Genomic DNA, 17,449 nt, shown 5'->3' on the forward strand with positions numbered 1-17,449 from the left:
ATATCGTTGCATTAATGAAGTTTATGTTTCCGATTATTTAGAGATTCATGATCCCAACGTACCCTGAACGCAGCGCTACAATCCATTGTTCGCTCCCCTTCCCAAACCCCGCCCCCGCTGTGAGCGGCGGCTGTGATTGGCTGAATCTGAGAGCAGTGCCGTCATCGCTCGGAGCGCCCATTCATCTCTTCACTTGGGCGTTGGACTCCGCATCTTATTAGCAACAAGGGAAATTTCTCCATTTTGCAGCCTGTCTACAGCGACACGGCCACCGATCCTGGATTTTATCACCGCTGCTACCTGTCAGCTTTCTCCTCATTTAAAAAAACCCTCATCGCTCTGACTGGACTTGGCCTTACATTTTCTCTTTGAACTTTTTCTTTTTGCAGAAAGGGAAACAGCATCGAAGAGCTTAACGTTTCAACAAAGAGGCTTGTGGGTCTTTGTTCGTTTTTTTTGGATCAGTTGAGTTTCTTTGTTGGAGCCAAAAAAGCATGGGAGCGCAATTGACCAAGACAGCTGTAAAGGCTGAAACCGCGTCTGAAAAGCCCGGAGAGGTTGCTGCTTCACCCACCAAGGCCAATGGACAGGTAAATGATATTTTATCAGCCGCCTCTTCTCATCCATGAGGGAGAATCTGGCCCTTCTGTAGGGATGCACTCTGAGGGTGCAATCCGTGCGTAATTGTGGATAAAATGAATGGAGACCTGTGGTGGGAGTTTGAACTAAATGGAAATACTTGTTCATAATTCCGAATAGTTTGGAGTTAATGAGCAGCAGACATCATTGAAAGCGTTTTAGAGAGCGGTTATTCAAAGGAAATTTGAAACAAGTGGTTCATGCTGAGCAGGAAGACTAGTTGGTTTGATCTTTTGTGAATAAAATCACTTTGATTTTCAATTGTGATAAAACCATGTGTTGAATGATTGCCTGGTAAATGCAGTCAAACTAATATTTCAGGATTAAAATCTACAGCGTCGCTTTAAATCAGTCTCCTCGGTCGAAATGTAAAAACTGCTGAATAAGACAAGATGCACGAGCGCAACAAAGGCTGTGCGCCAAGAGCACCGAGCTTTTGTTACAGATGCTCGACTGGACAGTCGAGATGGCAGCCTGCTATCACACAGGGGGGGTTAGGGTTGGGAGCCAGCGGTGCACCCCAGAGAGGGAGGGAGAGGGAGAGAGAGAGGGGGAGAGAGAGAGAGGTGTCTAATCTCTTCTTTCTTTTTTAGCGATTTTTATATTTGAGAAAACGTACAACTCAGAACCCCGTTTAGGTTTAATACATGTTTAGGAAATATGTCTGAAGTGTGCTCTGCACTAATGAGCAGCTGCTGTTTTAATGAGCAGCTGCTTTGCTTGGCGCACGCTGCTGGAGCTTGCAGGCACTGACTCCTGGCGATCCATCCGGGCACTGCGCTCTCTGCTCAGGGTGATATAAGTCCAGGCCCAGAAGATGAGAGAAACATGTTGCATTCTTTAATCAAGTGCGTTACTGTGAACTAGGGTTAGATTTTTTTCCAACTGTCAAGAGCCAAGTCTCCAGAAGCTCCAGAGTAGAAAGTGGGCATATAGAGAGACTGCTTCTGTCCCTGCTCTGTGCTGGTGTCTGTTGCCCATGCTGTTCGGCAGTGGCACTGTCCGGCTCCAGTCTTGACCATGCCGGCTCCTAACATGGCACTAACAGCCCCTGTTTCTCTCTGTAGGAAAACGGCCATGTGAAAGTGAACGGAGACGCCTCTCCTACAGTGGCTGAGAACGGCAAAGAGGAGGCTGTCCAGGCCAACGGCAGCGCCGCGGCCGAGGAGAGCCCCAAGGAGGACAAGGCAGAGGCTGCCCCTGCTGAGAAGGAGACTGCAGATGGGGAGAAAGTAGAGGCAGCGTCTCCTGCTCCAGCTGAAGGAGAAGCAGAAGCAAAGACAGAGGACGGCGCCACACCTTCCACCAGCAACGAAACCCCCAAGAAGAAAAAGAACAAGCGCTTCTCCTTCAAAAAGTCCTTCAAGCTCAGTGGCTTCTCTTTCAAGAAGACCAAAAAGGAGACAGAAGAGGAAGCAGAGGCCGAGGAGGCAACCGCAGAGGAGGCCAAGGCCGAGGGAACAGAGGAAGCAGCAGCAACCAGTGAGGAGGCCAAGCCTGCTGAGGGGGGGGCCACTCCTGATGCTGAGCCTGCCAAGGAGGAGGCATCGGCCGCGGCGCCAGAGGTAGCAGCAGAGAAACCAGCTGAGGAGACCGCGCCCGCCGAGGAGCCCAAAGCTGAGGAGCCCACGGCCGAGGACAAACCAGCCGAGGAAGCACCCAAATCAGAAGAGGCTGCCCCCCCCACACAGGAAGCAGCGTCAGAGGAGGCTCCGGCTGCCGCTGCAGAACCGGCTGAATAAATTCCAAGAGAGGGAGAAATTAGAACAAAGAAGATAATCAAAGAACATTTCCCTGTTTGTATGTTGGAGGGACGCCAGCCTGGCTTTAAAGAACATTTCTACAGCAGGGATACTTTAAGGCTTTTCTTTATTTTTATTTTCGGTTTACATTCCCCATTTCACAAAACCCATTTGGGCCCTTTGTTACTTCCACTCCAGCGGGCCAGGGAGGGTGGCTTCAGTACAACACATTAAAACAACCACTCTGCCATATATTTTATCATCAGTATTACAGTTTCTTTCTTTTTGAATTTTTATACAAAATGTTAACAAAATGGTATGGAGCAGACCGGGTGGGGATGTAAGTGAAGGGGGGGGGGCTAGATCTGCCACAGACTATCATTGAAAGAATAGTCTAAAAAGTGAGACCAACATCCACAGACTCCATACGGTTAACAACACTATCATTTTTACAACAGGAATCCCCAGGGTTATGTTTTAGGAAGAATAGGAGCTTTCACTTCTCATTAGCTGTCAGTGATTCAGTAGGAATACAAGTTGTATAGGCTTTATTGTTTATTGTTGGTTTTATGACCTTAATACAAATGTAAGTATGTATAGGCGGGGTGTTTTTAACTGTGATTATTGTACAAAATTAAATCTTGATCTCAAGAGGAAGCACATGAAGTTTTCAGCTCTTTTTCCACCCGCTCATTTTTGTAAGATAACACAAAGACCTGGAAGACCTTCTGAAGCAATTTTGAACTCGAAATCAAGCTGTGATGAATGGGATGGTTAACTGTTTATACTGTGCTATGTTTTTGATGACAGCCAGCAATGCTTTTTCAGTGGTCTCTGACAAAATGTAAGGAATCTATCAGATGCAAATGTTTGTGAAGCATCTTGTCTCTCTATTTCTCTTTGTTTCCTTTTGTAAATACTGGAGAATCTTTGACCAGTTTGACTTAGAGACGGAATGTAACTTTGCTTACAAAAAAATTGCTATTAAACTCCTCTGCTTAAGGTGTTCTAATTTTCTGTGAGCACACTAAAAGCAAACATAAATGTGAATAAAATTTGAGCTGCATCTGTCGTTATTTGGGTAAGACACTGTACTGCACTTATTGGATGAATGTACTGCAGCTGCTCTGAGCCAGATCCTTCCAGATAAACAATCAGGAGTATAAAGGTGCTTTAATGAGTGTAACCACATAGCCAAAAGTTAGTGCACACCCACGATTACACCAACACTGCTGAACACGCTATCCCACCATACTGGGCAAGAGCTCCCGTCAGGACAGGCTTTGTGTCATGGACATGCTAAACAGGAGGAGAGACAGAGTTACAGGAAGAACCTGTTGGAATGTTACAGTATGAAGATTTCCCCTTCCCTCATTTAAGCAGAGGTGGGAGAAGTACTCAGATCTTGTACTTGAGTAAAAGTAGAAGTACTCAGATTTTGTACTTAAGTAAAAGTAGAAGTACTCAGATCTTGTAATTGAGTAGAAGTAGAAGTACTCAGATCTTGTACTTGAGTAGAAATAGAAGTACTCCGATCCTGTGCTTGAGTAAAGTAGAAGTACTCAGATCTTGTGCTTGAGTAAAGTAGAAGTACTCAGATCTTTTAATTGAGTAAAGCAGAAGTACTAGGATCTTGTAATTGAGTAGAAGTACTCAGATCTTGTACTTGAGTAGAAATAGAAGTACTCAGATCTTGTGCTTGAGTAAAGTAGAAGTACTCAGATCTTGTAATTGAGTAAAAGTAGAAGTACTCAGATCTTGTAATTGAGTAAAAGTAGAAATACTCAGATCTTGTACTTGAGTAAAAGTAGAAGTACTCCGATCTTGTGCTTGAGTAAAGTAGAAGTACTCAGATTTTGTACTTGAGTAAAAGTAGAAGTACTCCAATCTTGTGCTTGAGTAAAGTAGAAGTACTCAGATCTTGTAATTGAGTAAAAGTAGAAGTACTCAGATCTTGTAATTGAGTAAAAGTAGAAATACTCAGATCTTGTACTTGAGTAAAAGTAGAAGTACTCCGATCTTGTGCTTGAGTAAAGTAGAAGTACTCAGATTTTGTACTTGAGTAAAAGTAGAAGTACTCCGATCTTGTGCTTGAGTAAAGTAGAAGTACTCAGATGTTGTAATTGAGTAAAAGTAGAAGTACTCAGATGTTGAGTAAAGTAGAAGTACTCAGATTTTGTACTTGAGTAAAAGTACAAGTACTCAGATGTTGAGTAAAGTAGAAGTACTCAGATTTCGTAATTGAGTAGAAGTACTCAGATCTTGAGTAAAGTAGAAGTACTCAGATCTTGTAATTGAGTAGAAATAGAAGTACTCAGATCTTGTGCTTGAGTAAAGTAGAAGTACTCAGATCTTGTAATTGAGTAAAAGTAGAAGTACTCAGATCTTGTAATTGAGTAAAAGTAGAAGTACTCAGATCTTGTAATTGAGTAAAAGTAGAAATACTCAGATCTTGTACTTGAGTAAAAGTAGAAGTACTCCGATCTTGTGCTTGAGTAAAGTAGAAGTACTCAGATCTTGTAATTGAGTAAAAGTAGAAGTACTCAGATCTTGTAATTGAGTAAAAGTAGAAATACTCAGATCTTGTACTTGAGTAAAAGTAGAAGTACTCCGATCTTGTGCTTGAGTAAAGTAGAAGTACTCAGATTTTGTACTTGAGTAAAAGTAGAAGTACTCCGATCTTGTGCTTGAGTAAAGTAGAAGTACTCAGATGTTGTAATTGAGTAAAAGTAGAAGTACTCAGATGTTGAGTAAAGTAGAAGTACTCAGATTTTGTACTTGAGTAAAAGTAAAAGTACTCAGATGTTGAGTAAAGTAGAAGTACTCAGATTTTGTAATTGAGTAGAAGTACTCAGATCTTGTAATTGAGTAAAAGTAGAAGTACTCCGATCCTGTGCTTGAGTAAAGTAGAAGTACTCAGATCTTGTGTTTGAGTAAAGTAGAAGTACTCAGATCTTTTAATTGAGTAAAGTAGAAGTACTAGGATCTTGTAATTGAGTAGAAGTACTCAGATCTTGTACTTGAGTAGAAATAGAAGTACTCAGATCTTGTGCTTGAGTAAAGTAGAAGTACTCAGATCTTGTAATTGAGTAAAAGTAGAAGTACTCAGATCTTGTAATTGAGTAAAAGTAGAAATACTCAGATCTTGTACTTGAGTAAAAGTAGAAGTACTCCGATCTTGTGCTTGAGTAAAGTAGAAGTACTCAGATTTTGTACTTGAGTAAAAGTAGAAGTACTCCGATCTTGTGCTTGAGTAAAGTAGAAGTACTCAGATCTTGTAATTGAGTAAAAGTAGAAGTACTCAGATCTTGTAATTGAGTAAAAGTAGAAATACTCAGATCTTGTACTTGAGTAAAAGTAGAAGTACTCCGATCTTGTGCTTGAGTAAAGTAGAAGTACTCAGATTTTGTACTTGAGTAAAAGTAGAAGTACTCCGATCTTGTGCTTGAGTAAAGTAGAAGTACTCAGATTTTGTACTTGAGTAAAAGTACAAGTACTCAGATGTTGAGTAAAGTAGAAGTACTCAGATTTTGTAATTGAGTAGAAGTACTCAGATCTTGAGTAAAGTAGAAGTACTCAGATCTTGTAATTGAGTAAAAGTAGAAGTACTCCGATCCTGTGCTTGAGTAAAGTAGAAGTACTCAGATCTTGTGCTTGAGTAAAGTAGAAGTACTCAGATCTTTTAATTGAGTAAAGTGGAAGTACTCAGATCTTGTAATTGAGTAAAAGTAGAAATACTCAGATCTTGTACTTGAGTAAAAGTAGAACTACTCCAATCTTGTGCTTGAGTAAAGTAGAAGTACTCAGATTTTGTACTTGAGTAAAAGTAGAAGTACTCCGATCTTGTGCTTGAGTAAAGTAGAAGTACTCAGATCTTGTACTTGAGTAAAAGTAGAAGTACTCCGATCTTGTGCTTGAGTAAAGTAGAAATACTCAGATCTTGTACTTGAGTAAAAGTAGAAGTACTCCGATCTTGTGCTTGAGTAAAGTAGAAGTACTCAGATTTTGTACTTGAGTAAAAGTAGAAGTACTCCGATCTTGTGCTTGAGTAAAGTAGAAGTACTCAGATTTTGTACTTGAGTAAAAGTACAAGTACTCAGATGTTGAGTAAAGTAGAAGTACTCAGATTTTGTAATTGAGTAGAAGTACTCAGATCTTGAGTAAAGTAGAAGTACTCAGATCTTGTAATTGAGTAAAAGTAGAAGTACTCCGATCCTGTGCTTGAGTAAAGTAGAAGTACTCAGATCTTGTGCTTGAGTAAAGTAGAAGTACTCAGATCTTTTAATTGAGTAAAGTAGAAGTACTCAGATGTTGTAATTGAGTAAAAGTAGAAGTACCCTCTCCCACCTCTGCTGGCTGATTACCTCCCACATTATGCTGTAGCTCTTGCTTCCTCCAGTCAACCTGTGCCTCACTTGTTATGCTATCTTCTGGTTTAGCCTGCTCCCTTGTGGCTGTACATCATCATTACACACATGGCAAAAGTGAAATACCGTCATTCCTTTAATACAGAGGCTCTCCAACCAAAAGTAAAGGCTTCCTACTATGTGCACCTTCAGCCATTGTGAAGACAACTAAAGTTTGGATTACTAATTAAGATATATACTTTTTAAAATCTCACAGGATAAGATTCAGTGTTCCCTCTCTGCTATACAGTCTCGTCATGCATTAGAAAACTCTGCCCTTCAAACAACAAAAACTGACAGGACAGCAGTCAAGAGGCAGGGAGAGGAAATCTTAGCATTTAAAAAAAATCTATTAGCCTACAAATAAAGAAAAATGTATCTCTTGTGCAATACAATGGAAATAATCTGCTCAAAATGAATCCAAATAACTGGCTTAACACAAACTGTACAGTTGATATCTATGAAAAGTCACTTAGGGTCATCATTTTACTAAGGTACAGAAAAAGCCTCCCTAAAGGATAAGGGAGGAACCAGACCGAGATGATCAGAGATTCTATTGGTCCAAAGCTTCTGTGGGTGGGAGCAATGGGAATAGTATTCTAGTTTTATATTGACATGCCGTTTACAGCAAATTTGAGTTAAAGGGTATTTTGGAAATATATTTTAGAAACAAATACAAAACAAAAAGATGTAAACATTAATTCATGTAGTTTCCGGCTCAAACACAGTTTCCTTAAACAGTTAGGTCAGCGTTCCCTTCAGAAGATAAAGCACAGTGAAATAAACCATTCAAAGAATACTTAAAAGACTGTGCTGCAATACATGTTGCACATTTAAGTGAGGTATTCAAGAAATACACTGAGAGACACAAACTGTTGGTAGAAACAGACACAATTTAAATTGGCCAATTTAAACATTTGAAATGCAAATGCTTCTTCTAATACTTTTATTTTCATCCACTTTAGAGACGTAACCATCTGTCTTATTTCATCTGTCATAACACACATTTCAGAATGTCTCAGAGCTGTGGTCCCACAACATGTCTGTCTTTATTACAAACTCATCAAGAGCTGAGCATTGCACTAAACTCCATTTAATACGATAAAACATTATTGTTAAGTTTGAAATGTTACTTGCATCACAGCAGCTCCATTTTGCAACATCAGCAAAGACAGATTAAGACATGAGACAAAGAAACTGCTATTTAACAAAACATTACAATCACTGAAAAAGGAGTTCTATCCTCTATCCTACATTTGATGGGATTAGCTTTGTATTTAATCTTACGGTTGACTGGTGCACAAAGGACTGCTTCAGTCTAACTTTATTAACTGACTGGATCCTGTAAGATGTAGAAATTAACTGTCAGTATCTTAGATAATAAAAACCTGAAAGTTAGTGCCCACATACTTCTGGCCTTGCAGTGTTGCACACTTGGAGATAAAAGGGACTTCCAGCAGCATAGTTTAAAACTAAATCCTTTACTTCGGTCGTTCAACCTGGAACATACCTGGAACATACAACACACTGGTCATCCCTGCAGGATGCTGCATACACCCGGCTCTGTCTAATGAGGGATGTCTGTAAATGTTCATGTTTCTCCTGAAGTACCCCTGAGCTGCCCTCTCTGCCTTTCTGAGCTTTACTCCTATTGAATGTAACTTGACCTACTAATTATTAAATTTGCAGTGCACATGAATACATCAGAGAATTACAGATTAATAAAAAAAAACAAACACAAAAACCAATAAATAAATTGCATTTACAATACAACCAGACCCAATATTATAAAATCAAGAAAATGTCAAGATAACCCATATCTGTCTCTAAGTCATGATAAGAAAAAACCTTTAATCTGTAGTTTGACCACCAGAAAACTAAAGTATAATATAGGCCATGTCGGAGCGCAAAAAGCAACAAAAAAGCAACTTCAACATTATAGTCACAAGGTTTAGAATCCACTGCAGCTACAACAACAAATAATTATGATTAAAAAGGACTGCACATAATTGACCTGCTCCATGTTCTCGTGTGTTCTGGAGTGTTCTGCTGCAGCCTGAAGTCAGAATGCCTGAATAAGGAGAATCCTTAACGCCTGAGCTCTGTTCAGTGCCTCCATAACCTAAAGCATCATCTGCTCCATTTTACATTTTATTTATCTTAATATTTATCACTACATTAAAGAGTATTTTATTTTTATTTCACTGTACAATATTACATTTTATATTCTATCCTGTCTGTTCCTGTCCTATTGACATGTTTATAGACTCCTGCATTTACATGTACTTGGACACACTGAACAAACTGAACTTTAATTATGTCAACAGATTTCACATAACTGTATTTGGTTAGTTTAAAGGTCCCCAAATATGCATTATATACTTTTTGATGTCTTTTATACATAAATATGTGTCCCCGGTGTGTAAGTAGACTCACAAAGTGTCAGAAAATACAACCCTCTCTCTTTTCCTGCTTACCCACATCTCTAAAAACGGGGGTACAAACGAGCTGATCCGGATTTGCTGTCCTTATGAAGTCATATCGGAACTGTCGGCTGGCTTTACATTGAACTCCTGGCAACGTCCCACCTATCGTCCTCCATATACAGTCGGCAAGCTGAACCCCCTCCTCAGCTGTGTCTGTGTATTCAGCAGGCATAAGCGGCGCCAGGGTAGGCAACCAAGAATTGTGTTAGCCCTACTGTTAGCCCTACCATAAAACCAACTAATATTCAATGAGTCATGCCCACTTGAAGGAAATTAAACAACACGAAGGGAGACCAAATTGATATAGATTTCAAATAAATAATTAATTAATTAAAATATAAGTCAGTAGATGTTTGCCTGCTGCGAACACGACTGGTCTTGCTTGGGGTGAAGTCGTCCCGCCATACTCTTACCATCCATAGTTAAGCTCAGGTCAAACTTTATCATGGATACATTTGTTTTTAAACGTCGTCGGACGGAACAACAGATGGCGGGCGTGTTGGATAAGGACACACCTTTGATACCACCAGGGTGCGATTTGACAAAAAAACAGAGGGGGGGATGTTTTTATTTATTTATTCATAGACAAGAACATTGGACTTTTAACTTGCATAACTAGGGAGAAAAAAACGCTAAAAGTAGACAGGCCCTTTTTTCGGGTCCGTGGATTAGTCCCCATCACAACATGGCAAAACTTTTAATAACCCATACATGGATATCTATTCAACGTCACAAAAACATGCGTACGCACTAACAGGCAGAAAGCACCATAGAACAGCATCAATGCTCTCCATGAAAAGACCCTCCAATTAACTTAAATCAAACACTCAAAATAATTCACTAAATAGCACAACGTGCTGTCAACACTCAGGGACAGGTCTGGAAAACTAGACAAAGTAAACAGTCGGCTCTGGTGACAAATTTGTGGTGGCTTTTTCGTTTTTCCTATCGGGGCATTGTCTGCAGCATTTCGGCCCTCTTCTATCCACAATTCTGCAAATGGGTCCTGTAAAGTAAGATGATATGCTGCTCTGAACGCGTTTCATGTTTGGTTCAGCGCTGTTTTTCCTGCGAAGTTCCCGCACAAAAATGTTACAATGTTTTTGTGTTCGATGACGTTCAGAAATATGCACCGTCTGCCAGAAGGCTGCTGAATAGCCTACTCTGATGTAAAGACACTGAAGATCGTTAGATTTCAAGAGTTTAAGTAGGCTAGCAGTTAAGTTGCATTCATCGCTATCAAGGGGGGGAAATCCTTGTCCCCACCGGAGATAAAAATAATTTAGCAGAGGTAGGGATAGGAAAACCAGAGGGGGGGAAATCCTCACCATCCCCCCCTACAAATCGCACCCTGGATACCACTACGGAACAGCAGCAGTGATACCCGAAACAGCAAGTTGGCGCTGTTGTCCATCATTAAACAAAGCACAAAGACTTTGGATGTTCAGCGCATCATCGACATCTTTGCCTCGAATCACAAAAACCGGTGGATTGTACTCATTTGAAAATCTCATCCTGGTGAGTTTTAATATCGTTTTTATTGTTTTTGAAAACGTTGCTGACTTTGTTATTGCATTTTGCGTGTTGCCTGTTTCAGGCTCTTCCTTGCTGCGGAATTGTTGCCTAATTAGCATACTTAATTTGTTGGAGATGTGTTTTGACTCGTGGCTGTTGGTGGATTATATGGCTTAAGGACAATTTAACTATTAACTATACCGTCTCTCTCTGTCTGTCTGTCCGTCCGTGTGTGTGTGTGTGTGTGTGTGTGTGTGTGTGTGTGTGTGTGTGTGTGTGTGTGTGTGCGTGTGCGTGTGCGTGTGCTTGTTTCTAGCTGTGGGAGGGTGTTGTTTTATTGAATATATATTCACATGGAAATTATGGCATTGATTTGAGCTCCACCGCTGTATGGGTTAGCCCCACCGTAGTTGAACCAGAAAAAATACATAGAGTAAAGTTGTTATTTATATAATACATATTGTCACTGTTCTAGTGGTAAACACTGGAGAAAGAACAAGCTATGTGCTGTATCAGAAACAGTGCACCACTTGTTCTGGAAGTATTATGGTCTGTGTTTACATTAGCGAGCAGTGCTAACACTCAGAGCTAACACTGCGCTGGAGAGACTATGTGTAAAGGTCCTGTCCTTATGGTAAACCGAGAGAGAGAAACGTTTGAGCTCCAAACTGTTTCAGAAATAATGCTGGATATGGTTTGAAACAAGCCTTTCCGAGAACCAGCACCTTATCGTGGTGGAGAGGCTTGTGTGCCCTGATGAACCTGGGGGCTGTGTTGTCTGGAGCCTTGTATTCCTGGTAGGGTCTCCCATGGCAAATTGGTCTCAGGTAAGGGGCCAGACTAAGATTGGTTCAAAAGACCTCATGAAAAACAGACTTGAAAGCGACGATACCCGGCCCGGAGGAAGCCCGGGGTCCCCTTCTGGAGCCAGGCCCAGAAGGAGGACTCGTCAGCGAGCGTCTAGTGGCCGGGCTTGCCACGGAGCCCGGCCGGGCACAGCCCGTAAAAGCAACGTGGGCAACACCTCCGCTTCCCCGTCCCGCGGGCCCACCACCTACGGGAAACAGCGATGGGGTCGGGTGCGCTGCCAGAAGGGTGGCGGTGAAAGCAAAGGGTCTCGACGGACCAGACTCAGGCGACAGAAGCTGGGTTTGTGGACGTGGAATGTCACCTCTCTGGGGGGGAAGGAGTTGGAGCTTGTGCGGGAGGTGGAACGTTACCAGTTGGATCTGGTGGGGCTCACCTCTACGCACAGCGTTGGCTCTGGAACCTTACTTCTGGATAGGGGTTGGACTCTATTCTTCTCCGGAGTTGCCTAAGGTGTGAGGCGTCGAGCGGGTGTGGGGATACTCACAACCCTCCCGGTCGAGTGCCGCTTTGTTGGAGTTTACCCCAGTGGACGAGAGGGTGGCCTCCCTACGCCTGCGGGTCATGGGGGGGGAAAACTCTGACTGTTGTGTGTGCTTATGCACCAAACAGCAGTTCAGAGTATTCTGCCTTCTTGGAGACCCTGAAAGAAGTCCTGTATGGGGCTCCTGAAGGGGACTCCTTAGTGATTGGGAGGAACGGCTCCCCTGATCTGAACCAGAGTGGTGGTTTGTTACTGGACTTCTGTGCTAGTCATGGATTGGCCATAATAAACACCTTGTTCGAACATAAGGATGCTCATACGTGTACGTGGTACCAGAGCACCCTAGGCAGAAGGTCCATGATCGATTTCGTTATCGTATAATTGGACCTGAGGCCGCATGTTTTGGACACTCGGGTGAAGAGAGGGGCGGAGTTGTCAACTGATCACCAGTTCACCTCATAGGCCCTGCTGTGGTGCCTTTGAGCAAGGCACCGGACACCTCCAATCCCCCCTCCCCATTGCTCCCCGAGCGCTGCACAATAGCTGCCAACTGCTCCTAGTACTAGGATGGGTTAAATGCAGAGGACCAATTTCACTGTGTGTGCTCTGCTGTGTGCATGTATGTGACAAATAAAGAGGGCTTCTTTCTCCGATTCTATCTATCTATCTATCTATCTATCTGGTGGTGAGTTGGGCCGAGTGGCAGGGGAAGCCTCTGGACAGACCTCGTAAGCCCAAACGTGTAGTGCGTGTGAACTGGGAACGTCTGGAGGAGTCCCAAGTCCAGGAGGCCTTCAACTCACACCTCCGGCGGAGCTTTTCAGGCATCCCTGTGGAGGCTGGGGACATTGAACCAGAGTGGGTGGTGTTCAAAGCCTCCATTGCCGAAGCTGCGGCGGGGAGCTGTGGTCGTAAGGTCTTAGGTGCCTCAAGGGGCGGTAACCCTTGAACCTCCTGGTGGACACCGGTGGTCAGGGAAGCCGTCCGACTGAAGAAGGAGGCCTTTCGGGATATGTTATCCCTGGGTACTCCTGACGCAGTTGCAAGGTATCGACAGGCCCGAAGGGCAGCTGCCTCAGCCGTGACCGAGGCAAAGCAGCGGGACGCTGTTGACCTCAACTGATAGTGTGTTAGGGCGGTGGAAGGAACACTTTGAGGAACTCCTGAATCCGACAACTCCGCCCTCTATGTTAGAGGCGGAGCTGGGGTATGAAGTGGGATCAACTCCAATCTCAAGGGGGGAAGTCACTGAGGTAGTTAAACAGTTAGTTAATACTGTGGGACGTGCTGCGGGAGTATGGGGTGAGGGGGTCTCAACTCAGGGCCATCCAATCGCTGTACTCTCAAAGCGAGAGCTTTGTCCGGGTCCTCGGCAGCACATCGGACCGATTTCCGGTGAGGTTTGGCCTCCGCCAGGACTGCGCTTTGTCACCAATCCTGCGCTTTGTCACCAATCCTGTTTGTGATATTCATGGACAGGATTTCGAGGCGTAGTCGTGGGGGAGGGGGTCTACAGTTCGGTGGGCTAAGGATTGCACCACTGCTTTTTGCAGATGATGTGGTCCTAATGGCTTCATCGGTCTGTGACCTTCAGCACTCACTGGATCGGTTCGCGGCCGAGTGTGAAGCGGCTGGGATGAGAATCAGCACCTCCAAATCTGAGGCCATGGTTCTCAGCAGGAAACCGATGGACTGTCCACTCAGGTAGGGAATGAAGCCTTACCTCAATTGAAGGAGTTCAAGTATCTCAGGGTCTTGTTCTCGAGTGAGGGAACAATGGACCATGAGATGGGCCGGAGATTCGGAGCAGCGGGAGCGGTACTGCAGTCGCTGTACCGCACCGTTGTGACGAAAGGAGAGCTGAGCCAGAAGGCAAAGCTCTCTGTCTACCGGGCCATTTTCGTTCCTACCCTCACCTATGGTCATGAAGGATAGGTCATGACCGAAAGAACGAGATCGCGGATACTAGTGGCCGAAATGGGATTTCTGGATGGATTTCTGGATGGATGGATTTCTGGATGGATTTCTGGATGGATGGAAGATTGAATGAAACATAATATGGTGTTTAATTACGGCAGCGTTTAGTTGAGTTTCTCCCGGTAGAAAACTCTCTTCAGAGGAGAGATCATGACGCTCCAAAGGGGCGTGGCCAGCAGCAGCTAGTTCATTTAAAGGTGCCACAGAATGTCAATCTATCTGGTATTTTAAATTGTTCTCTGATATTTACAAAGAAGGTATATAACTTTGGTTGATCCAAAAAATTTACAGATGCGGTTTTACAGGCCCATTTACAACTCTATGATTTGGTCCTAGAATGAAACAAGCTGAATTGCCTTATTTGGGGGCTCATTTAAATAATTATGATGAGCTCTGCTCTGATTGGCTGGTTTACAAGGAGCAATCCATGGCTGCCTCAGAGCCCACAGAAGTAAGTGAAGTTCCGCAAAACTGTGAGAGATGAACCACGGAGGCTATTGGCATCCAACATGTTGGAGCCTTTGAGATTGGTGAGCAACGTTACAGAGTGGGAAGTGTTAGCGTTAGTGTTTCCAGCAGCTGTGTATGCAAATGTTGGGGCTGGACTACCGTGTGTGACGTCACACACAGGGATTGTTGTAATTCTCCCGTTTTACCGCTGTGATATGCATATTCATGATTTGCACGTGAAGGAGGAAACAATGGTGTTTGAGGTTCACGGTATGTCAGTTCAGTGTACCGAACTCTCCTTATTCAACTATGCCAAGGTAAATACAGTTTTCCATTCTATGACACCTTTGAAGCTACAGTCACAGAATCAGCACTTCAGAAACAGGGCTGAAATAGAGAGGGGTGAGGCCTGCTACAATGGAGGATCTGTTTGGTATTTTGAGTAAAACGCTTCACAGACATGATTAGTATAGATATGGCCCAACAATATACAGACAATTTGGTTAAACGTAATATTATGCTTTCAACTAACCTACTAGTTATGTGAAATTTGTTGAGATCATACATTTAATTAAAGTCAACGTTTCAGATTCTTCAGTGCTCTTACAACATTCTCTGCATTATTTAGCTTATTGTGTTAATGTATTCTTCTGACATGTAGTTTAATTCATCTGCATTACTTGCATTTGTTTTCAGCATAATCTGCACTATTTAATTGTAATCTATTCTACAACTTTGTTTTATGTCCTAAATACATTATGTTGCATTGTTGGAGGAGCTTGGGACTTAAGATTTACATTGCCATATACAGTATACACTGTAGCGTGTGTATATGACAATAAACCCTTGAGCCTCTGAACTTGAATGGTGGTACATAATTGAAACATCAATGGTAAGCATACAGAGTCATGATGAACAGCAGGAAAACACTTAGACATTGCAGATAAAAAAGAACTGTCAAACTATGATTTCCTCAGTGGTTTGGAATAAAGATTCAGGGATGACACACCTGCTCACCTGATCCACCGAGGCGGTATAACCTGGTACACTGATCCTCAGAGGGGGGAAGATGGACTGAAGTATTACTTCCTCTCTGAGCTCGTTGTGATGACTCCCTTTGTAAATGAAACCTAATTTAATTTCCCAAAAGAGTCAATTATATCAGATCCACACATGCCCTGTGCTTTTCTTAGCTTGTGGTTGATTGAATATTGAGCAATAATAACTCTTTCAAGTTATTTTTTTGTGATTTCAATACAGTTTTATCATTCCGCGAACACCAAAAGCTATGAAACATGGAGCGGGCAGCAGGGCTGGAGTTACAGGGGGCTCTTCTCCCATCAGTGAGGACCATCATAATACAACATTTCTTACTTCATATTGATATTGAAAAGGATATTTTATCATTTTAATTTGTAATTCTATCCTCTTTCAAAACTCCACTGCATGATTTTTCAGCAAGTTTACGTCACAAATATTACTGTGTAGCATATTGTCGTGCAAAAACACATTTTACTTATCATAGACACGCTGCTTGAATATAACTTAAACAAAATAAATGACTATTCATTTGTGTACCTTTTTTTTTCTCTCCATGACGCCTGCCAGACAAGAGAGACTAAAAAAAAAGAAAGTCAGTGTCTGAACAGCAGAGGTCATGTTAGTCAAGCTCCAAACGTGCTCAATCCTACACTTCCCATAATGCAATGTCTTAGGGTCTTCCATTAGATCCATTCTGTCTTCAAATGGCCATAGCATTGTCCTACTTTGTGCTGGATTGGACAGCATTTTAATCATTTGTCCCGTGTCCCACAAATTGAGACAATGTCCCTCATTTGATTGACAGTCTCTCAGAAAGTTGAAACTTGGCTTTTATCCATTGGCTGTTCCGAAAGCAAAATAAGACTTTTAACATTAGCTAAGTCAGATGTCAATCAATAAAGGAATCTAGGAACGTTATGGATGCAATTCCCAGAGAGTTTTTGCGAAACTTGAGATTTTTTTAGCAAGCTCCATATGTAGCCGCTCTGGCCTGACCCTGCTACCGAACTCTGCGTTATGTTTGAATGGTTGAAGGAGACGTGGACAACTGCTCACTTTGCCAGTCCTGGGAATTTATTCTCTGTGTGAAACATCAAATATCAGTACAGCAAGCAACTTCACAAGCCAGGTTGATCCCATGCACATCTCTCCTCTGGGAGAGCAACGCTGACTGCATGTCATTACAATTCTGTTTCTAAAACAACATAAAATACCACAAAATATAAAATACAAATGAAATCATCTTTAAATGTCAAGGTTTCAAGGTGTTATTGGTCATATGCACAACATATACAACGTATATCTTATCTTATATCCCATGCTCCTCCAACAACTCAACATACAGTGGGGCAAAAAAGTATTTAGTCAGCCACCAATTGTGCAAGTTCTCCCATTTAAAAAGATGAGAGAGGCCTGTAATTTTCATCATAGGTACACTTCAACTATGAGAGACAAAATGAGAAAAAAAATAATCCAGGAAATCACATTGTAGGATTTTTAATGAATTAATTGGTAAATTCCTCGGTAAAATAAGTATTTGGTCACCTACAAACAAGCAAGATTTCTGGCTCTCACAGACCTGTAACTTCTTCTTTAAGAGGCTCCTCTGTCCTCCACTCGTTACCTGTATTAATGGCACCTTTTTGAACTCGTTATCAGTATAAAAGACACCTGTCCACAACCTCAAACAGTCATACTCCAAACTCCACTATGGCCAAGACCAAAGAGCTGTCAAAGGAGACCAGAGACAAAATTGTAGACCTGCACCAGGCTGGGAAAACTGAATGTGCAATAGGTAAGCAGCTTGGTGTGAAGAAATCAACTGTGGGAGCAATTATTAGA

The 17,449-nt window shown here is 42.4% G+C and overlaps 1 protein-coding gene across 1 annotated transcript; it reads left to right on the forward strand.

The window, feature by feature from the left end:
• Positions 1-193: 193 nt before the first annotated feature.
• marcksa (myristoylated alanine-rich protein kinase C substrate a) lies at positions 194-3,441 on the forward strand. The gene is made up of 2 exons (XM_063902757.1): positions 194-590; positions 1,707-3,441. Exons 1-2 carry the CDS (start codon positions 495-497, stop codon positions 2,379-2,381), a joined length of 771 nt encoding a protein of 256 aa, XP_063758827.1. The 5' UTR covers positions 194-494; the 3' UTR covers positions 2,382-3,441.
• Positions 3,442-17,449: the final 14,008 nt, after the last annotated feature.

This window comes from Eleginops maclovinus, chromosome 15 (assembly GCF_036324505.1).
Source record: "Eleginops maclovinus isolate JMC-PN-2008 ecotype Puerto Natales chromosome 15, JC_Emac_rtc_rv5, whole genome shotgun sequence".
Classification (NCBI taxonomy): Eukaryota; Metazoa; Chordata; class Actinopteri; order Perciformes; family Eleginopidae; genus Eleginops; species Eleginops maclovinus.

What these genes read in the sequence shown, in the direction of transcription:
- marcksa (XM_063902757.1), top strand. Translation starts at nt 495, where the DNA reads ATGGGAGCGCAATTGACCAAGACAGCTGTAAAGGCTGAAACCGCGTCT. An exon ending in CCACCAAGGCCAATGGACAG is followed by an intron (nt 591 to 1,706) that starts GTAAATGATATT and finishes TTCTCTCTGTAG; the next exon opens with GAAAACGGCCATGTGAAAGT.